At 42.1% G+C, this 23,380-nt stretch overlaps 1 protein-coding gene across 4 annotated transcripts in view; it reads right to left on the bottom strand.

The window, feature by feature from the left end:
* Nucleotides 1–1,781: 1,781 nt before the first annotated feature.
* The window catches only part of LOC119727010 (T-box transcription factor TBX2-like), a 41,933-nt gene continuing 20,334 nt past the window's right edge, over nucleotides 1,782–23,380 (bottom strand). For 3 of the 4 annotated variants that reach the window (XM_038198889.1, XM_038198891.1, XM_038198892.1), the window contains exons 4-7: nucleotides 15,083–15,232; nucleotides 8,041–8,117; nucleotides 6,357–6,475; nucleotides 1,782–5,060 (exon numbers count right to left, since the gene is read on the bottom strand). In XM_038198889.1, coding sequence (XP_038054817.1) covers nucleotides 4,117–5,060; nucleotides 6,357–6,475; nucleotides 8,041–8,117; nucleotides 15,083–15,232 — 1,290 coding nt within the window. In that variant the 3' untranslated portion in view covers nucleotides 1,782–4,116. The remainder of the gene's footprint in view (nucleotides 5,061–6,356; nucleotides 6,476–8,040; nucleotides 8,118–15,082; nucleotides 15,233–23,380) is intronic. The other variant, XM_038198893.1, reaches the window with a different exon arrangement.

The following is a 23,380-nucleotide window of genomic DNA, read 5'->3' as shown; positions in this document are numbered from 1 at the left end:
GAGCTTGTGTAGGACTTTAACTACGCACTTTGCAAGTCCCAGCCGATCATGCATGCCGTATAGCCAAGTTCGCTGCGGTATATTCAATCCAGTTGTGATATGCGTATGCATCTCCCTCTGTGAGTCACTCATACAGGGGAAATTGTCCTATTCCCCGAGCATTTTAGGGAAATACTCGGTGTTTCTCTGACAAACCAGAGGTCACCAAATTCTCGGCTGGCTGCTGGCGCGTTGCTAATTTTCGCCGCCCACGAAAACTTCGAAGAAAGTTCTCTTAACTCTGATATTACATTAAGCAGGAGAACCAATCATATCACAAATGAACCTGCTGGATAGAGGTTTTTCTGTACGAAATCTAGGATTTCATAACAAAATGTTGGCAGAAACATTGTAACAGCCCATATCAGGAGTCGCAAATTGTTGCAACTTCAAAATATCAGTAACAGTTCTACCGTAGTCCAGAACCCGAAACGTTTGATATACATGTAATTCCTTGGCAGGCACATGTAGCCCAAAAGCCAGCTCCACATTTTGGCTTAACATCAACTTGGTACCTTAAAACAAAATTGTCGGAACATTTTAAGATAAGGCAAACCTATAATGAAGGTTTAATGGTACAATGACGACAAGAAAGTTAAAAATTCCACATGTTGGAGATCTAATTGTCATTCTAGGAATATTTCATATTTTTAATCATTTACGTTCGAGGTCAGAGAATAATTGAAAACAAATGGCTCAACTCAACAACCTTTTGTGTTTGTAGAAAACTCAAAAGCAAAATACTTAGTGGTTTATTTTGGTCCTCATTTCAGTTCAAAGAAGCAAGGCTTGCAAACAACACACAAATCCCCCCCCCCCAAAAAAAAATCCTAAAAAAAAAATTCTGTGAATTTTAAAGCACGGTCCGCGCTTGAACCAAGCACCCAACGTGACCGTGCCTCGATACCCCTTCAGCCCTAATAGATGTCTTTCCGTTTACAAATTGGCGGTATTGCTAGTGTCACTCGTCGGTGTATTAAGCGCTGGCTCCTCGGGTCTCTGTTTCGACTCACGCGCTAACTGGGCCCGGTTCCCCCACTCTCCCCCTTAGGAGTCGATGACCAGTTAATTCACAACAAATATAATGTGTCACCTAGTTCATTGATAATATCGCGATTAGATAGTTTGTCAGTCACAGACATGCTGCTACATGGTTCTCAAGGGAATTCGGAGAAGAGGGGGAGGGGGAAGTATAGACTTGGAAGGGGGAGGGGTGAATATAGACTTGGAAGGGGGAGGAGTTTGGGGAGTGTATGACCATCTTGTACAATGATCACCGTTAACACATGCACCAGGATATCGGTGTGTCCTGCAAACAATTCAACTCGGCCCTTGGTACTTTATCATCACCAACGTCATCATTATCATACACATATTATTATAGACCCAGACGTACTAGTGTTAACCATACACACTACATGTACATGTATTATTATAGACCCAGGAAAAACAAAACGACTAAATCCACCCAACAAACCACACGCACACAAAATCCGTTTATGCTCAGATCTTGAGGATTTGACTGCCCATCATGAAAAGCTTGGGTTTTTTTTTTTTAAATCGAGCATTCTCTCCAATTTGCCTTTCGATTCATGCACAGTATCTTTTCCCAACCCACAACCATTCTTCATCAACCTTTCTAGACCCTTTTCACACACATGACGTTCTCTCAAAAACTAATTTTAGAATGCAGACAGACGGCAGACAGACAGTAGACAATAAGACTAAGATCGACACCAAACTTCACTTTTTCAATCATTTGGCACTGCCCGCTGGAGGGCTTTTAATGGTAAATCGCCACCAGAGGTATACTCCGTTTTGTCTGATAATTCCCCTCCAATTTCTAGAGTTGGATTTCAATATACAGTACAAAATGTACACTAAGAGGACAAGATTTCTATGACAGTCACATAAGAATAATGATTCTGCGGCTTGTTAATAAACACCACACGAAGATAATAAAAAAGAACCAAAAAAAAAAAAAGAATAGCAAGAATACTGACAAGAGAAAAAGCAGACTGTGAATCTATACATGAATAATAATATTGCCTTGTTTGTTCTGAAAGCAAATTTGATTCTCATTTGGAAATAGACAATGAAAGTCACTTAAATTTTAATGGGTCAGTTTTAAATGACTTCAGGATTAGCCTAAATGTGTCGACTAATAAAAAAAATTGGGTTTTTTTTTATTATGAAAGCAGTTTTAAGTGAATCGAACCAATCCAGGTCAAATGTCAGCTCATTTAACCCCGGAAACTAAAGGTTGACCGGTTGACCTTTGGCACATGACACGTTGTCTGACTTGAGGTCAACGAGAACTCTGCACAGGGATCACTAATTATGCATTAGTTTGAATTTAATATTCTTTGTTCTTGGCGGACGACATTACTATAACATTTACTGCATTTTAATATATTAACGAACTATCTCATAAATAACCTGAATGTACAACAACTCTGTTTACTTGCAGAAATTGCCAGTAATTTTGTATCTATCTTACAAAACATAAATATATCCAACACCATTTAAAGTTTATGTACAATGGTTTTCTTGAGTCTTTTTTATTCATATTTTTACTTAAATTAAAAACTATTACCGTTCGTACCTTATATTAAAAGGCGGCGCACCCAAGGCAGCATTATGCAAAACAATTTGATCTTAATTTATTAATACCCGATTCATTTCACTAATAAAAATGAGACGCATATCGCATATCAGGAAAACGTTCAGTTTCGTTGATAATCGAATAAGACAACACCTGTGGTATTTTCAATCGATTCTTGCGCGGTTTCTACAGGCTAAAGAACTGACAGTTACTTCGAAATTCCACTTTAATTTAGTATATCCTTGGTATTGTGAACATAACGCCGAGGATGAATCCCTTTTTGGAAGGATTACATAACTTATATCGGTCTGAGAACAATTTCCATCGAAAACAATTTGCACAAATGCAACAATCTACACATACATCAAAAGTAAAACCAACACAGTTGCCATGCATCCGCTAACCAAATTGATTCCTACAGCAAAACACATCCTTGTGGATGGGATACTGAAAACATTTACTTTTGAATTAAACCAAGCTTATGGCAACAAGTTGAATGCGTCGTAAACTCTCCCCAGCCAGCAGGAATCGCTTCATTCCCCTTCCGAAACCCCATGGTTTTTGAACACCCTAAAAGTTATGTTTCTGACCCAAATTTCAGAATCGAGAATCCGACAATTAGAAAAAACCTCGGGTCAAGACTGTGGCCTGTACGACGCCAAACTGATCGTGTAACACCCTGTCAATAAGTCGGCGACTGACGGGAATTCATCCCAGGACTCCTTCCATTCAGACACGGGAGTCACTGGAGATCTATCCCGGGGTCTAATGACGCTACGGCCATCGATTTCACATGATCTCTAGGACTGAATAACAATCACCTCCTCATCTGGATCTGATGTCGCTCTCAGAAGAAAAAAAACAAAAGAAAAACCATGCACCCAGAGCAGGGCTACTTCAAAAATGGACTAGGAACTTCAAGAAAATGTCAATTCGAATGGAGAAAATCAATTTGTTATTCTGTGTCTACGCAGGGCTTTTTGCTACAAACAACTACGTGGAATAGCTCGCGCTGTGAGGTTTGCTGTTAAACGGAACACCACAGCGCACGAAACCTTCAACATTAAGCGTTTGTGCTACAGGTCGGCTTCAATCACTGAAAGCCATTTCGTAAGTCTGCATTTGAGTTCTTCTTGTTCTGATTTGTTTAATACTGAGACAAAGCACCACTAGGCCTACGACAAAAATATGAAACAAATTGATCACTGTTGGCCCACATCAATAATTATTATGATATCAAAGTTTGAAAAAGAGATCAATATAACTGGGTATTTCAGAGGATTTCCATGAATCCAGAGTGATATTCAATAAGAATCTTACACTTGGTTTCTTGTAGTCTACCAGGATAATTTATCATTTGACTTCAATATACCTTGTTAAATTTCTTTGTGCAATTATAATTTGTCTCTAGTTATCAAAGTAGTTATAATTATCTATATCTGCAGTTGACGTCATGACTTGTCTTGCAAGCGTCACTTAGGTTCCTTTTCGAGCCCACTGACCATCCTCTGTATACTCTGCAACTCGCTAGCTGCCGAGCTTACTACTGAAGCGCCGGGGCTGCTCGAGCTCTTTGAGGTGCTGATTGTAGGTGAAGTGGCCGAATGTCCTAACAAACTAGAGGAGTGAAGAGAGTTATCATAGGGGAGCGTGCTGGCCAATGGACTGGCCGTGGTCACCATTGTCGTACTTGTAGCCGGCAAGGCATAGGGCGAAAACCTGAATCGCGGGTGACCGCTGAATATTGCACCAGTGCAGGCATTGCTCGCGTAGGCCTGGCTTAACGCTGAAGGGTCTGAGTAGAGTCCAAAACCAGACGCGGCAAGACTAGACTGCGAAGCCAGAAGGCTCTGATGGGCGCTCAGGGCAAATGCAGAATGAACGTCCAGACAATGATGTGAGGATGGTGAGTAGGAACCAGACGATTGTGAGACGAAGGGAATCATGTGAGACATGGCTCCAAGGTTGGCAACGCTACCGGGTAGAGCCATCTGAGGATGCAGGAAAAACGGATGTGGGGTCGGATAGACCGGTGTGACCACAGGTGGATGAGGGCCATGGCCTGTAGCTGCTGCATGGAATGGGTTGAGCAAAGACCCAGGCGATCCACCGCTCTTCGGACCTGATGAGGATGACAAGTCACTCTTATCCGATTCCCGACCGGTCTCTGGTTTGCGGCTACCCGTGATGCGATCTTCAGTGTCTGATTTGCCTCCATGTCCCGCTGTGTCTTCGTGAGGGTGTCTGTCCCCCAGGGTGGGGACCTTCTCTCGGCTGACGTCTCTCATCTCCACGTCTTCTAGCTTACTCTCGTGGCACCGTCTCTCATTTTCGGCTCTCCGGCGAAGCAGCTCCGTGACCTCGTCATGGTCTGCAGCCAGTCTAGCGGCTATGTCTCTCTCGTGATGTGAAAGAACTGAAGAAAAAGAACAACAAAAGAACAAGAAATAATCAAAACTGACCGTGTAGCCTAGCTTAGAAATAGTCAATGCATTATGAGAAAAAACATGCGAAATTATTTGAAAGGAAAAGCCCCTACTTATGGCTACAAGTGACCGTATATAAGCCACAGAGCTAATGGGTATAACAACAAAATTTGACATTTATTCATCTACTAAAAATTTCAGGATAGTGCCTGAAATTTGCTTTAGCTCATCAACATAACAAGAAAGGAGCAAACAGAGCGTTCACTGGAGTCCTACTCGGTTTTAAACACATCAATTGCAGGTTGACAAAGATATCGATTAGTTTGAGAGAGAAATATGAATTCATATGTTGTAATGATGTATTTATTCCCATTTTTTCCACCTGAGAGTTTTTATAGTTTTTCCTGGGCTTTGACATTTCAGATATTCAATGCAATATTAAGTGTAGTCGCAATCATTCATAACAGTTATGCCAATCTTAAAACCCAGCGCATGGTTAAACTGCAAATCAGTTAACATTTCCGATAGGGGACACAAGGCAGACCACTTCATTTTTCTGGGGCACGTCACTCAAAACTTATTATGACTCACATAAGATTTTTCATATCATAATAAAAAAAATATTATTTCTTAAAAAATAAAATTGTGTCTCTTGTAGTAGGACTGCATATTATCAAGTTGAGCCGAAATTGAGTAAGTGGATCCTCAATTATACAGTCACTCAGCGTGAAACAATACACCGCTAACAGGCCATCATTCCTCCAACCCCGACCTTGTCAGGTGCAAATGAGTGAATCACTAATGGATTGGGGGGGGGGGGGCTGTAGCCAGGATTAGCTTCGGATATGTTTTTGAAACCGGTTATTCAATAATCGGATATGATATAATCGGATATTCGGTGGCAGGTTGATGTGGGGCCTAATGCGGCTAATTGGTATGTGGTTCAGTGCGTGTTCGGGTTGCTAACGAGGTGCACCCGGCAGATTGAATGAGTGTTTAACAGGCCATGTATGCATAAGCTTTAAGCCTCATTCTTTATATAAAAAAATGCACCTCGAAATCAACATCGGTTTCTGTCATTTTCTCTGAGATGAGGCATAGGCTCCCTAATAATACAAGTTTATTTATGTAGTCACCGTACGAAGGCTTTTCTTAAACGGTGTGATCCGGTGTCTTCAAGCCAATTTTAAAAAAGTCAAAATTTCAACTTGGGTTAAATCACAGACTACTATCTTTCAAAGCCATCCGAAGTGGTTCACATTCTCAATTGGGCCTTGTTCTCTCACCTTTGTCTTCGTGCTTTTCCGAGTTGGTCGTGCTGACTTCACCTGCTTCTGGTTCCTGATCGCTAGCACCGTCATCCGGGTCCCTGTGGTCCAGGTCGTAACTTGCTGACGGATATTTCCTGTAGAAAAATGACATAAAGCGGAACTTGACATGAAACAGCCGCCGAGCTTCCAGCGATAATGAGGCATGGATTTCCCAGGCACACAATGGGATAATTAAGGGATCAGGATAATTAGTGTTTCATTTTAAGGACAAAAATTTCAGCAATGGTAATTCATAGGTTTGTCATCATGGGTTAAGCCTTCTACATAAAGAAAATACGTAGTGTTTCATTGTTACAAATTCTAAGACAGTTTCTTTCCAGGACTTTTTCTTCAGAAACAAACAGCTTACAGAGTTTTGCGCTTAGTATACGAGAATTCGTTATACAATAATATGACGTTATCTTTGATGTGCTCAACATAGTACTATAAGGCTTTCACAACCTATTAACCTATTTCTTAACGTTAATTCAACATCTGCAAAGATTTTGGTCGTTCACTCTCATACCTCGTCAGCCGCTTGTTTTAACCAAACGTAATTAATTAGATTAAACAGTTGCGGGAAAAGTTGGAAATACATTTTTATCTGCAATGCCTTAGCCTTTTGTATCAGCTTGTTTGTTTACAGTCGGTACAGTTTTTGAAGGGTGTCTGCTGGGTAAACAACAAGCTATCGACTGCATCTGTTTCACAAACGGTTTTCTGTTTCTTAACTTCTGATCTGGGAAATACTCCAGCACATGGTGTTGAGCAAACACGGCATTACGCTACGGTACAGAGGTTAATTGGAAAACACATCATTGCATGTTTAACTGCATGCCTTTCTCTATGTGTTTTTTTAAAGTATTTTCTTTGAAACGAAAGCACTTATTTTATTTGCTTTCCATACACTCAGCACAGGCAACACAGATATACAAATACATGTACATGGTCGCACTGAGTGAACACGTTTGCCTATCACAAACAATAAGAAATGCTACATTTATTCTGCTAAAATAGAACTCGACATCGGCATATAGAATTCATTCAATCTGCTTGAATTTATCAACCGGTGATTTTTAAAAACAGTCGAATCCATTTATTGTTATCAGTATTTTTTTTCTGTGAAATTCACGGTTTTTTTGCGACTGTCAGGTAGGGGGAAAAGTACATGCCAGGCGACGCGTAACGACAAACTAGACCGAAACCAACGACGATCAAATCAACACTGTCGTTTCCTTTCTACATATTTGTGCTTTTTTATGTTTGTAAATCCTTTTGTAGTGGTGTGTTATTGTCCCAGTTCCCCTTTGTACGGCCCCATGCCCTCGGGGTACATGTCGGCGGTACACGGGACCCGACTACACGTCACGGATATGGTATCTTTGATCATTATAGCACTTGCGACGCTTTGTCAATTCTCAGTTCAGTGCGTTTTGTATGTTTTCCTCAGATGGAAATCTGACATGTTATGAAATTCAAAACTTCCTTGTGACGAACAGATCTGACGACTAATAAATTAATACAAAAATGGGAACATTTGAAGTGTTTGTATGTGTAGGCAGCTTTTGTCGACAGCAGCCGATAAACGACAGCGATAAAACATCGCCGCGTTTTGAATTTAGGGTTTCACACCAAGGTCGACAGTTTGAAAGTTCCTTACCTCTTCTCTCGTTTGCCCGTCCCTTGATCCCGGAACCCCTTCGCGAATGGGTTGTTGTCGATTTTGAGCTGTGTCACCTGTTGTTGAATTTAAAAAGAAAGAAAAAAGGAAGGTTACAAAATGTCAGTCAATATCAAGATCGAGCGCATACACAAACGTTTACAGTTGATAAGTATTCAACAACACACGATTCACTAGATACTACTTCTTGCAAATACTATTAATAGTAGTCGAAAGAGTAAAATTTACTTCCCTTTGTATTTGCAGGCATAAAGATACCTTAAAAATTGATGGAGATTATTTGACACGGGTACTTAAGTACATGATACGGCATATGTTCTTATTCTATACAACTAAAGCGCAAATCAACCTGAAAGTTTCGAAACAGGGACAGAAGCAATCAATATGATATTGGAAGAACTGAGGGGGAAAATAGGCAAAAACAATGACGTAGGAAAGACAGGGGGAGTGGCAAATATGTAAGGCTTTGAGAGAGAAAAAGTAATCAGTGAGCAGACGTAAGGAGACGCCGTGGAGACCCTCTCGTGCCGGAAACCAACCGACGCTCGCGCCAAAAAAACGATCCCAGGTCCAGACAGTAGGAGCTTGTGTTACCACACGTATTACCGGTCAGACTCCGTGCTGATATCAAGAGAATCATACCGAATAGAGGGACGGATCGTCCGATAGGGAGAAGTAGGAGGAGACGCCATGTATTACGGGATCAGCCTACTTTCCCCCCTACCCAAAGGCTGGGTTAAAGCTCGCTGAGCCGGCAAGACGAGCCAACCAGATCCGCTCACAGATCCGAAATTATTGCAGCCGATCTCAAGTTACCGCCAACAACAATCCATCCCTCTAAAAGACGGACTTGTGTTCTTCATTCCATCATTTGAGATGTGTCCTCAAGTGCCAAAAAGCACTCTCTTGAAACTACTTCCACCATAGAAACACGAGACCCATTTACGAACCAAAATGGACGGTCCGGCACCAAGATGGCGGCAGAGGATACGGGAAGTGGAGGCAGAAACAATATGCTGAGTCACGCTTAACGGGTTCACCTCAAGTTAAACCGGCCGTGGCCAATCCATTCCACAATGCATTTCCGGTTTTAAAACTTGTTACTACTTTCTACTTTCCACTCCCACACACCTTTGCCGAGTGCCGACTTCTTGCTGAGTTGCTGTACCACCGACCGCATAGTGAAATCATCCGTGTGAATACCATTTTCCCAATTAAATTCCCATTATTAATGAGTGGTCTGGCTGTTTGAATCTCCCTCACCTTTCCTGTGGAGCGAGACGTAATTCTTACCAGTAAACAGCAAAAAAATGCTTCTGTGTGTTTCACAGATTGCGCAAATAAAGGAATGAAAAGGAGCCGACGTGATGGCAAGCTGCGCGTGGTTTGTTCTTTGTTCCTGGTGTGGGGCCGGTTGGCCGGGCTGGAGCCACCGGGACAGGGCTGGTCGAGTACGCGGTAGGACCAGGCGGAGACACCATACTGGAAACCGGACTTCCGTGGGATGTTAGCGGGAATGGAAAGGGCGGAAAAGGTCAAAATCCCATCGACAATAATCATCGGTCAGCCAAAGGAAAAAGTACAACACACAAGAATTTAAGAAATTAATCTCAGCTAACATTCCTTAATTACTGAAGACAAAACCTAAGGTATCAGCAGAGATTGTGTCCATTTCTTTACTTGAGTGTCTTCGTTGTGGCTGTACAGTGTGGCGTCTGTCCTTTTGTTTTTTAAGGGGTATATGGACACTACATTTTAAATTCGTTCCAAACGCGCAATCACTTGCCAAATGCCTGTAGTATTAAAAAGCTCACAACTGGCCACACAAATAATACTTAATTTGCATAGTTTCCAATGAATGGCAACCAAAACATTTGTACGAAACAAATGTTGAAATAAAATTAATTTATTGGTAACGTTTGAAAACAGTTCTGTAATAATAATCCTGAATGAAATTACCGCTTTAAGCAACATTTTTAGTTGTGACACAAAACCACAAGGTAAAATATTTGCCCATGCGAAACAAAACAAAAACGTGTTTCTGACTCATAAAAATCCCTTGCGATCAACACTTTTCAAAATGTAACACTTCATGAATGAGTGAGTTGCCGGATATTATTAACAATTCTAATTCTTCGCTACGGTGGTCACAAAACGCCATGGTTTCCAAATATGAGAAAACAACTTCTCTTGCACACTACAGCGATAAAGAACGAGGCAACTGAGGGTCGGTACACCCGGAAAGTTCGCATGTCAAGCTTTACCATAGGCTGTTTTTGTTGAAGGTTTTATTCCTCTAGATCTTCGCCATTTTGATGCTCTTCGCCCAAAAACAAGCAGGGGTTCCTACCGTAAAATAAAATGAGTAATTTCGGCACGCAACACTCGATTACCGACACAGGTTGCGTAGTGGAGCAGGCTCTAGGGGGCCAGTAGTCGGGGGAGTGAGACGCCGTCACCCTGCTCGATTTCACTTGGAACTTGTGCTTTAATGCCATCATAACTCGGTGTATAACATTATAACGCCACTCACGGTACGGCGATGAAATTTTCATCAACATCTCACTCGTGTATTATTCAATTGCGACGGCGTTGATTTTTCTTTTTAATTACAGGGAGTAGGTGTCAACTGAGCCTTGACAGTCTAGGATTGGCTTACGTTTCCCTGGTCTGAGAAAAACATATAGATGCAATGTTGGTGATTTTATGACCTGTTAATGGCAAGTTTGCAAAGACTTCAAATTGCGGCAAATATGAGTGTGAATTGAATCCTGACGCAGTTATTACTCGACCGGGGCGCGAACAGTGTTTTAGCACGTGATATCAGCGGGAGACTGTGTGCGGTTTTTGATTCGATCACGCAACACGAGGCAGAATCGCCTCCATTAATGTCAGCAATGGGATGATAGGAAAGAGGCAAGCCAGGCAGTCTTTTGCCACGTTTGGCTGGCCCGTCTGGCAAACCTAGCTACACGGGGATTGCAGGGATAGATTCCTCAGCTAATTAGAAGGAGTGATTTTCACCAGCGGGATGGTTGCCAGCCACTTGGGGAAGGGCGACGGCGCCTGGGTTGGCCCCGCTAGGGACCCTGGTAGGTGATAGGGTTGGCAACGGGGTGGCAGGCATATCACACACGGCCAGGCAAGTCATCTTCTCGCGGCCCGGCCTGAGCGCAAGTTTCGCGCCCGTTCGGAACGATTTTCTCCCTTAAATGAAGGCAGCACCTCCGTGTTAAAGGGAAGGTGCTGACTGCATGACCGATAGGTGCACAGGTGTAGGCCGAGGGTAGATTGGCCACATCACCTAGGCGTGAATGGCTGACACCAGACCCGTTAGACAGAGATGATATTCTCGTTCAGTCATTCATACGGCACTGACGCCCAAAGCCCATTATCTTCCATTTGCGGCGTGCAAGAGAAACCGTTACCTTTTGACGAGATTGACCATTACAAATTGTTGCAAGAGTGCATGTGTCTTTACGCCTCATCACCGCTGCACTTTGTGAATTGCTTGAATAGACATTATTCTGAAATATTGCTCCTTGATTCTATATCAGTATTCATCACCAATATTTTAATCACCTGACTGTATTCACAGACATGATGTTTCACGAGCCATATTTCAATGTGACTCAAAACCATTATTGTTCGCCGAAACGTCCATTAACAATTGTTAAAATACATCACTGTTCCAGAGTACGACTAGGCACAAGTATCAGGAACGAAACATACAAAAGGGCAATACTATACACCTGATCAAAATGTGCTACTCCTCCACAAAATCAATTCATTAATCGATACATGTCACAATAGGCAAGATCTCACTGTTTCAATTCAATATATATAACTGAATTTTTAAAAAAAATCAAAACGATACAAGTACATAGAATACAGAAAAACTGAAAAGGTCAATTTACCGTATCACGAAAACCCAAAACAGAACGAGAAAGATATGAACTCACTGGCCCATCTCCTACGACGACTAATCCTTACTGTTAATTTCATGCACGCATTATCTGCCCTGCTGTGTGCGACACGCGCTAGGCATTTATCAATTAAAATTAATCAAGATCATCGGCTGGAGAATCCACAAACTGCAAACTGATTCCCACCACAGGCTCGATCCCACCACTCTTGTAAAACCTCCGAACAACAAAAAACACCAGTCAACAAAATACTTAGGCGGCTTCACGCCATTTTAGCTAATTAACTGCACGGCCCTTTCTATTTTTTTCTTATTGAAGTAAGAGGTTTGTTGTTGAGGACGACTACACATGGAATCCGGCTGGCGCCAGGGAGTTTGAACAAGCTGAGCGCCTACTACTTTTGACCTTGACAGGGGACTGTCGGTATAGAGGCAGGGAACCCAACCAAGCATGAGATATGATTGCACACCCAACAACATCTGTGTTTACTATCAGGATAGTCGGGCTACCTGTACGCACACACTATCCATCAGCTACAAGGAGATGGCATAATGGGATGAACTCTATGCCAATGATGATGGGCTGAACTCCAATTATGCCAATACTGATGATGCTCATAACGTAATGACCAGTTTTTAGAGGCGAGATTGTTTGTGATGGTTGGCTTCGTCAACATCAGACCTACTTGGACAACAAAAGAGCTGTCGATAGAAGGTGATATGCCCACCTACGGCAGCAACAGACCGATGGTGTTAAATTATTCACCATTTTTGGCGACAGTTTCATTATTGACACTTTTTTTTACCCCAAAATGCCAAACCGGCTGGCTTGAAAGCAAACCCGCGGCCGCCACGCTCAAATGCAGTGTTTAATTAATTGTATTTGCTCACAATCCAACACAAAAAGAACCATTAAAACATTGTTCATCTGATAGAGAAAAAAAAAATTCGAGAGAGAAAATGTCGATATTGACAAGATATTTTGTCGCAATATTGTAAAGCACATTTGTTCGTGGTCATCGGAGCCAACTCGGTGATCGATGTAATTCTAACTAACAAAAGAACAGCTGATGTCTGTTGTATGTGAAATTGTTCAAACTTCATTAGGTTCAGCGTTCCGTTCTCGCTTGGCGCAATCGTGATGCCCGTTTTCAGACGCGCGAAGAAAGCGCAATCTTTTTTTTTTACCTCAAAACTGCAGCTTTGAAATGAAAGATGATTTTGATTTGTCGAGGAGATTTACCGCTTATAATTGCCACCTCCAATGTTTCTCCGGAAGACAAACAAAACATCTCAAATTATCGACCAGTCTAAACTAGCGAGGTAAACGTGAACGAAGCCCCGGGAAGGGCAAGTGAGTCAGAAGCGACGCGGGCAATCATGGCAAGATTTACGGCCAAATATCTGCAAGATTGCTAGACTTTGCCGTTCGTCTGCAAAATAGCCCCCTCCGCGATGTGCCATAGGCCTATGCCAATTCTTTGAATTTAATGCACTTTTCAAACACAATCACTTCTTTCGGCATGCCGGTGATATGCGATACCTCCACAAACCTAAAGACTACAGAAATGTTGAAGAGAAAAAAACTGCATTGTGAAAACTAGCTCGTCTGCTTAACTGTGAATAATAAATTTTCCTTATATTTTGTGTTTATTAAATGTTAACGAAAGCTAACCAGGATGATACGGATTTCGTTATAGCAAATCTTGCCATCTTGCGAACACTTCCGTTTCGTTTCAAGAGACGCCATTTTGGATACCGCTGCTGCAACCGTTCTGGCAGTCTTAATCCGCACACACTTGATCGGATGAAACTAAATAAGACAATCGCCGGGGCTTAAGCCAGATCTTATCAGTGTCAAGTGAACACACACAAAGGCCAACTGTAGCCTGCTACAGGATGGGATGGTAGATGTATGGCTAGAGGCAGACAGGTCGAGCAAACGATGAGAGATGGGTGCATTTATCGCGCTTAGGGCGTCCGCCTTGCCTGCCCTCCACCGCATCTCTCACGGTCAAGTGTATACAAATTCTTAGATACACACACAGAAGTCTTCACTTGCCACCTCTAAGTGATAGATTTCACAACAGCTCACCACAGAAGATGAGTTTTGGAGAAGAGGCCGCATGGCCAGGAAAAAAACTCTAAGAAGACAAACGAGAGGTTGATGATTTACGAGGCGGAGTGATAGGGCCATGTCTCCCCAAGGAAAAATATACACAGTCTTCTTCGCGCCAAGCATAAACAGGAAAATTGCTAGTAAAACTACTAATAAACTGTTTAATATTTGTCTGTCACTCACAGACCCGTTATCATAATATGCAAGCAAGGCCCGAAAGCTAATACGGGTATTAAACTAATGCCGGAAAACGCATGCATTTCTCATTACTATTCGGACTTGGGTCGGCGGGACAACCTGACTTGAAAATCGCACTTATTGGAATGAATAACTTGCACTATGGTTAAAAAGTAAACTATTCCATTCGTTCTTGCTATTCCTAGTTACCATTTTTCAATCCATTTGTGAATAGTTTGGTGAATGAAAATACATCTTTGTCTCGTAAAAGCCAATTTAATGCAATAGATGTAAAATCCCCACTGTAGTGCCAGCTAAACTAAAGTTTGTGGTTGTTTTCGGGTGTCATAGATTATGCCCCATGTCTTGAATGATGGGCCACGCTGGAAGAAGTGCGCTGTAAAAAGCCCACAAATTAATGATTCATGTCTCTCCCTAAAGTTCTTCGACCTTAACAGGTACCTTCATCACGTGACATAACTGCACCACGCATGCTTTCAGTGCCATTAATTTCTGCCAAGGGAAAAACCCCTAATTAAGAGAAACTGCGAGAAAGTCAGGCAAGGCCATCAATGTCATCATCACCTAAAAGGATTTTTTTCCCAAGGAAAAAAATATTGATTGGGGGAAGATGGACGCCATTGGTGGAGAAGGTAATTTTATCATAAATGTGGGGGGGGGGGACGCGAATGGAAACATTCAACTTGTCATGCTAATTTAACAAATAATGCAAAAAGGGCCGTTAATAACTTTTCTTTATACAGCTATTTTTCTTCATAGAAAATGAAAGCGGACTATACCTTTTCGTTCTGGTAGGCTGTGACGGCAATGAAGTCGGTTTCACGGAAGACGAAAGTCCGGAAGTGACTCCATGGCAACTTCAAAATGTCGTTGGCCTTGACAATGTGGAATCGAGGCTGGTATTTGTGCATCGAGTTTAAAATCGTCTGCTAGAAAAGAGGGAAAATACAAAACACTGGTAAATTCGTGTAGATCAGGAAGAAACTTTGCAATCAGTCTATAGAACAAACACAGAAATGAAATTTCTTTTTAACTCAACACGTTTCTTGGTCTAAGTGATTTCGGTCAAAACTAATATATTCTGTCGTAAAGATTTTCCTTCTGAATAAAACAGCAAACACAAACACAGAAGACCGTTGAACGCGAATGACGATAAATCTCCTCCAACAGGAAATGTCCGTGTCGTCTAAAATACACATGGTCGTGTAATTACCGAAAGCGAGAAAAACAAGGGCCGGCAATTTATCTGTTTTGACCGGGGGATTTTCTAATGATTTCGTCCTCGAAGGGAAAAAATGTCCAGGGACTAGCGGGCCACCGGGAAGGCAATGGAGGAGGGGTAGCAACCGGTCCCCCGGGGAATTCCATGAATAAACCGTCGACTCAACCAACGTTGATGTCGGTGTTTTCAACCTTGTTATGTTTTCGTCGTATGTCATTACATTAATTCGCCTATTATAAATTCAATTTCTGTGGAGGCTGAACTTGGTAATTAACAATATGAAAATGACAACTGCTATCAATCAAACAGTCATCACTCAAAATAGTTTGTTTTCTGTTGATACGGATTCAAGAACCATTCAGAATGGTAATTCATTCAACAATTAACCAAAAAGTGAACGACCTGGACAAAAAAATTAACGGCAGGAAAATTATTCGATCCGACCTTAAAAACATCGACAATTACCACACATACTCAAATTTGTATCCTTGTGGAGACATCGCTTTGTTCTCGTGTATAAAATCATGAGAGGGTCGAAAGCTATTTTCAAAATGTTCCGATTTTAACCAGAATTACTTTCATGGGTTGAAATTCTAAGCAAATATCCCTTACATAAAATACTTTAATTTGCGACAAATAAGTACACCATGGAAATTTCTATTTTTGAGACAAATTCATATATCTATTTCGTGAAACTATTCACCTTTAAAAATTACCTTGTGGAGACCTTTACAATCTTTTGTTCCGTATTGTACCCAAGTCTCCACGAGGCATCATTATTTTTTGGAAACACTCTTTACTACTTTTGACATTTGAAACATCTTTGGCTTAAACTAATAGGAGTGTGTACAAATAAAAAAAAACACTACACACACACGAGATAGTTAGTTTGATGAACACTTTAATAGCCCGAGTGAAAACAATCCAAACTGAATTTCTCTTGTCACCCCGAGTGCAGATGATAGCCAATAGCCCGAACGGCTTCCGGCTTTTCAGTGGCAAAAACCAACGGTATCATAATCCTACAACCGTAAAATGTAACATCAAGCCTGCGGGACTGGATCGCAATAACACAGGGAAACGATGGCATAAAACACCGGAAAATAAGTGGCTTATCACGATCCACACACACAAACGAAAGGCGAAAGAGCGAATTCATCCGCACGCAAGGTCTAAGCTAAATGAATGATTCTTGATTGGCAACACGCATACGGCGAGAGACCAGCAGGAACAATGTGCTAGCGATTAGGTTCGCATTTCGCCAGCCGTGACAAAATATCGAGTTTTTAGAGGCGCCGATTGTTCGGTGAAATAAAATATTCAACCTAACGTTGTGCATCAAAAAATGAGAAGGGAAGAAACCAGCAATGTAATTTATGTTTTTACACTGACAGTTTTTATAATCTCCAATACAGGAAAAGCTTTTTAATAATTTTCCCCATCCAAAACTACTACTTGGCTATCATTTTTAATTAAAATAATTATAAAAAGTGCGAAAATATCGTTTAAATTTGTAACATCTGTTCATTTAATTTTTAGGCTACTGTTGACATTGAAGTTCAGAAAAACCTGCTGCCGCCCATCAAAACCCCAGCCCCCCCCCCCAAAAAAAAAATCAACAGTTACAGCTGTATCAGTGCAGTAATTTCAGAAAAACGGATATTAAAAAAAAAAAGATTTCGTAACAATTTTGATGTATTTTAGAACTACCAATTGTGGGGAATTTTAAAGGTGTCCAGCCCAACCGAATCATGGACTTGAAAAGCTTAATTGTTTAACACTTGCAATGGAGCGTTACAGGCGTAGTAACTGAGACGACCTAATCGGTCCGTATTACCATAGAGCTCTGTGGTATTACAAGCCGGCCCTGAATTCCAAACCAGAAACCGATCCACGAATTTGAGCGCCGAATGAGGCGATTTATTGCCCGCGCCCAGGCTAATCAGTTCAAAGACATGGAATTTATGGGCGGGCTGAAGTGAAAAAGACACTTTCCATGGCAGGTGCAACGCCAGAAATGGAAGTTAATTCAGTTTATTAAGGGGGGAAAGGTTCCAAAAAAAGAAAGAAAACAAAAACAATGTGTTTTATTTCTTCAAACTGAAAATAAAACAATCAAATGTTGGCAGGGCGGGAGGCACTAAACGGAAGAACAAAATTGAAATGGAACTGCAGCTAATATGATATTAGTTGTATTTCTTTACTTTTGTCATGGGAATGGAGCAATTTAGTCGACAGGTGACGGCGCCTGCAACGAATTAAGTTGAACTTCAACAGAACTGAAAAACTGGAGCTAAATATCTTCCCCTTTTTGTGTGTGATGAAAAAGGAGGTCGTGAGTTAAGACGAGGAAGTAGATAATAGTGTTTTATCTAGGCCAAGTGGTCTCTCTCTCATGGTGCAAGGCAGACAACCAAACGGCACTCCAAAGCGATTATAGTCTGTGTTGTCACAGAGCTTGTCTACTGTACACAAGTCACTCCAAAACCAAGGGCGGTCTCTGCCCCCCATAAAAAAACAGCGACTGATAAATAACCCTAAAATATCGATTAAGACCTGTAATTTATTTAAACATCATCAGTGGAGGCGGTAGAGTAATATCAGCGGGCAGGGAGGGGAGAGGGTGTACCGGACGGCGGGACGTGGAGTCGGCAAGCACACTGACTACCTGGGCCTAGTCAGAGCGACACGGCGCGTTGATACACGCCTAGATGTCGCCTCAGCGGCAATACTAATTGATGTCTGATCACCCTTGATCAAAAGGCAGCGGTGACACGCGGCCTGAACTGATCCCCTTTGCGATATCAAACTGATAAAGAACCCAGGGCTCGGTTCCCGGGAGTCCTGTGTGCCACGCCGACGACACTTGGGGAAAAAACTTGCTTTTGTCAAGAGGGTGAGGTCCGTATTTACTCATCGAACTTTAAATCAATAAAACACGGGGAAGAAGAACAAAGACCCGCTGAGACAAAGGTGGTGATCAAAAATGAACTATTAAAACTGATCTTGTCTGGTGTGGGGAGATTGATACGCGGTAATCGCAGGTAGCCGTGGTGTTGCTATATCTTGATACGGTGAGCTCATAGAGATAACAGGCCACTTCACACCAAATAAACTGCTTCTCTAGACGCCTAAAGCTGATAAGGACACACCGGGCTTTGATGCATCGCAGACCAGTCGACGTGTCATACCAGCAAAGTTTACTTTTCTTCACCAGGGTGTTGAAAATCGGGCTTACGGGGATCAAATCTAACCTAGCAGACTTCCAAGGACCTTCTTAACACGGATTCATTGAAAAGAGATCGATGTTCGTGACATGTTTGAAGTCGAGACATAGAGGGCGCGCCGTTACCAAAAAAGCGAAGCCTGTTTGCTCATTTCAAACTCAGAACTATCTCCGTAGATGACAGATTCGAGACAGTAGAAGGTAATGAAGGCGGCAAACAGACATTGAACAGTTGTAGCATGTGGTGTTGGATGTACAACATAGGAGAGCACGGTGTACACACACAGTCGGTGCAGGGTGCTGGCGTCAGCTAGACACGCCGATGCACTTACAGCTAATAAAAAATTGCATAGTTCTCGCCGATTACGAACTAATAGCTGTCTGGGATGAGAATTGGCTTAGCACCCAGACTGCGAATAAAGCATCGTGGTAATACACATAGCAGACTTGTCCTGGAGAGTGAAGAAAGAAAAAAAATAAACTTGTTTCTTATGTTATAAGGTTTATTTATTGTTTTAACAGACGGTATAGCTGATGTCTGTCGCGCGCTGATCGGAAGCACAGACACGATGCCACAAGCCTGCAAATGGTTTTGACACCGTTTACTGCGATTCAAGGACTGCCTCCAACCAAACGTAAACCTTTGCACTTTTTCCCATGCGTAACTTCATCTTCATTTTGAGCGAGGTCTTTGCAAGTGGGCCAGCAGGAAAAGCGTATGAATGATTGATTGCATAGCGCTGCATCTAAGAGATAAATATGTAGCAAGAATCTTCAAGATGCCGAGATTCAAGTTCTGAAGGTGGTTCACTGTCCCCGACCAGACCTTCTTACGTCTTGTTTGCGGTATGCTGGGTCCGCCTTCTTTCAACTTTGCCGGTTCTTAAAAGGGGCGAGCTGTCTTCTGTGCCTAATTGTTACAGGTACACTACAAACGGAGACACTTGCCGTTTCATTTGTGCTACCAAGGTGCACTTTGCCCTGCTGTGCGATTTGGGTTTTGTTTTATACTACTTGCACGATAAAAAAAAACATTATTAATGTATATGTCCAGATAATAAAGGAAAGAGTCGCAGACTACAGAAGAAGTAGTGGAGCCGATCCTGTGTTCAAATGGACGGTGACAAATGTCCCTACCGTCTGAATATAAACAGAAAGAGAGATGGCGCCTCCACTTCTACAACGCATCAACTGATAATGAACGAATGTTTCAGTTGATGGGGCGCGCCGGCGCCAAAAAACGGTGACGTCACCGCGGCGTTACGTCATTTTAATCAAGACATCACTGTAGTTTCATCCCACCCATGTGATGTTATCTATCGCATTGTTTAGTCTTATAAGCTCGTGTTCATTTCAACACCGCCAACGAGTGCCCAGCATTTGGCTGGGATCATCTTTGAGGCTGCGCAGAATACACAAACTTTTTTTTCATATATCAACATGGGCAATTTTTATGTTGATCCTGTGTCTATAATGTCAGCCGAATCTTATCTTTTAAACCTTGTAATAATCGGTGCTAGCCCGCCTATAATGCCGCCCCTATATCGTGTGGTCTGTCACTACATTGGCAACGCGTCTCCAGCATGCAGGCATCACCAATACAGCATTAACAAAGCCCGAGATATAATGAGCGATAATTATCAAGCCAAAGCATGTACATTAATATCTTGATAATATTCAGGAAATTTTGCAGACGATAATAAACCATACAAACATAAGAAACGCTAATGAAGCAAAGTTACGAAACCATTCGAAATGACGTTTCGCGCACGTTTCAAAATGTAGGATAAGTAGTACAGTTATTTTTAAGATGGAACAAAGACGTTTGACTGGTCATGGTTTTAATGTTGGTTCAGTTATGACTCCAATGATGTGCAAGTAACATAATGATTATGGAGATGCATTTAGGCCAATCGTGTGTACATTGTCAGCTGCGGTCATGCGTGCACAGCATGGCACCATCATCAGCAGACGACACCCCAAGTGTCTGTGATGTCTACATTCATTCATATTTCCATCTGGTTTACTGGATGGTGCTGTATGTATGCGCAGGCACCGTGAAGGGCCACTTGTCATATACACAGCACATCTTCACGCGACAGACTCAAAGAGAGCTTTGCTCTTCTACTTGTGACTTCATCCATTATGATGACGGCAATCGGCCAAATTCGTCAGGGTGGATTTTTCAATCCATCAATTTCGTTTGGTCTCTGGGAGGTCATATTCATGGAGTGATTGGATTTTCAAAAAACAAAACCACCACTTCTTTGAAACACTGACCACAAAAATGTAGACGTTGGTTTTATTTCGCAAGTCAATGGACTTTGCATTTCAGTGGTATCAGAAAGTGAAAATCGCCAATTGAGTTTGTAACCTACAACCCTACCCTTTGACCTTTTCCTTTTTAGCAAAAAATTAAAGGTCGAAGCAGAACAAATTGGTACCCAAACGTTGTTGTGGTTCAAATATGCAGCTTCGCTGGTTCTTGGTAGGCGCCATTTTGGCAAAGGCCCAGTCCGTCCGTTTTTATACTTCACTTTAGTTTCCAGTCCAATTCCTTGAATAATTTTCAAAAGGTTTTGTTGTAAACCTTGCCGTAATTAGCAAGCCAGAATGTATACTTGCGCAGACTTTGGGTCTTCCGGCGCAAGACCATTATACTGACATCGATGAACATGAAGTAATATTAACAAATTCACCCCATCCAATAATAAGCCATACAATATTGGGCGGCCCGGTCCCACAAAGTGACGTCACAAATGCCTAGGAGGTCGGTGTAACACAATCAGATTGTCAGCCATGGTCCTCGACGGGGCCCGTGGCTTGCTTAGCCAGCAGACGCCATCATCGCTGCGCGATCTTTATTAAACCCACAGGTTACAGTCCCGGCCGCAGACTGCTGGCAACAAAAATTCATATTGTAATTCCTGAAAAACGAAGCCGAAGTTTCGGGGCCCCGTCTTAAGGTGTTAATTATTACACCAGCGGGGACATAAGTGCGTATGGTGGCCAGTTTTGATGAGGTCCTGCGGTGCCGTATTAGCGAATTCCCTGGCACGCTAGACACAAGTAGGGTGCATCGAGTATGACAAATGTATTTGCACACGGCTGACTGAATGAAGAATCGAGAAAATCCAGACTGAGGCAAAAGCACAGGGTGAATAAGGTATTTTTAATTCGTGCCATCTTTTCCCCTTTCCGTCTTTCGGTCAACAATTGTCAGCCATAGATACTTGACCGATTATTCAATCACGTGACTGAGTTTTCCTGGCACCAATGACTTTGTGAATCGGAAGGAGTACGCGCCCGTTCGCGAATGGTTTACCATAGCTAGGAATTTCCCCTACTGTAAGTCACTCCGTGGAAACGATAGAACAAAAGACTTTAATTTTCTGCATATACAATGCCGAAACAATGTTCCAAGCTGCATGGTTTTAAGCAAAACAATTTGATAAAATTGCTTTGTTGTTACGGATTCTTCATGAGCATGCGCAGATCATCGGTAAGCCACAAACATACTTCAATCGCTATTTGAGTCACCCTTCAATGCGTGTCACGCTTTAATGCATTGTGTTTGTATGATCGATTTACACATGGACACAGATGTAAACAGTTGGACTCGAAACTAAAAATACATATTTTTGTTGGCTAACGTCAAGTGTAACTGGTTTTGCTAAATGCAATGCTCAAGCCGGAAATCTCCTCTACAAATTGTAACTTGCTGCACTAATTGAGCTGTGAAGTGTGACACGTATACGGTCTCGGTACAAACAGCCACCAACGAAACGGTTCAAATCCAGCAATAATAATAGGCTATCCGGTCTAATTTGCTACTTTTAGGTTTCGTTTTCGTGTCCATCTCAGCACGGTCATTAAATTTTGATCAGATAGCGATACCAAGCTAAAACACAGGTCAACTCGACATCCAACCCTTCATGCCTGCCTGGCATGCATGCAAAGGAACAAGTCATTTAACGATCAGATTTTCCCCCTTCTTCCACTGTATACAGTCTGTACACTGTAATGTAGTTAACCGTTTGATTCGATATTTTACCCATGGATACACGCGACTCGCTCAAGCATTATAACCCAATATTACTAACAAGTGTTACTTACTACGTATGGAATTGGAATAGCATATCAAAAACACATAGGCAAGATTTATAACGGAAGATTCTGTGTGCGAACGGCAAATGGTTTATCGGTTTCCTGACCATTCTTTATCACTTATTTCTCCAGTTGTGCTATTTTTTGGACAATAACCCAACAATGCAACACTCGAATGAATAACATATCCGTCTGGCCCCGCTGCCGACTGGCCTAGCGCGGTAGCCAGGCTTAATTTGTTCCAGTACACAAATGTATCGCAAAATAAGAGAAAAATTGAGGGAGAGAGAAGGGAAAAAAGTCCGTTATCAATCTTGTGTGTATATTAGATCGCCCCACTTGGAAAAAACTAGGACATTGTTTGTTAGGCTGAACAGCAGTGTTGTAATTATGATCTAGGGGTCGCCTTTTGTATATATTCACAGACGCTATTACCGTGGGCCGGGGCCAAAGGTGCGTCTGTTGCCGGAGCAGGGCTGCCGCCTGCCCAGCCAGATTCCATGCGCATTTATCTTCACACGG

Source organism: Patiria miniata, unplaced genomic scaffold (assembly GCF_015706575.1).
Source record: "Patiria miniata isolate m_02_andy unplaced genomic scaffold, ASM1570657v1 HiC_scaffold_2, whole genome shotgun sequence".
NCBI lineage: Eukaryota > Metazoa > Echinodermata > Asteroidea > Valvatida > Asterinidae > Patiria > Patiria miniata.
This window is presented reverse-complemented; position numbering and strand designations above follow the sequence as displayed.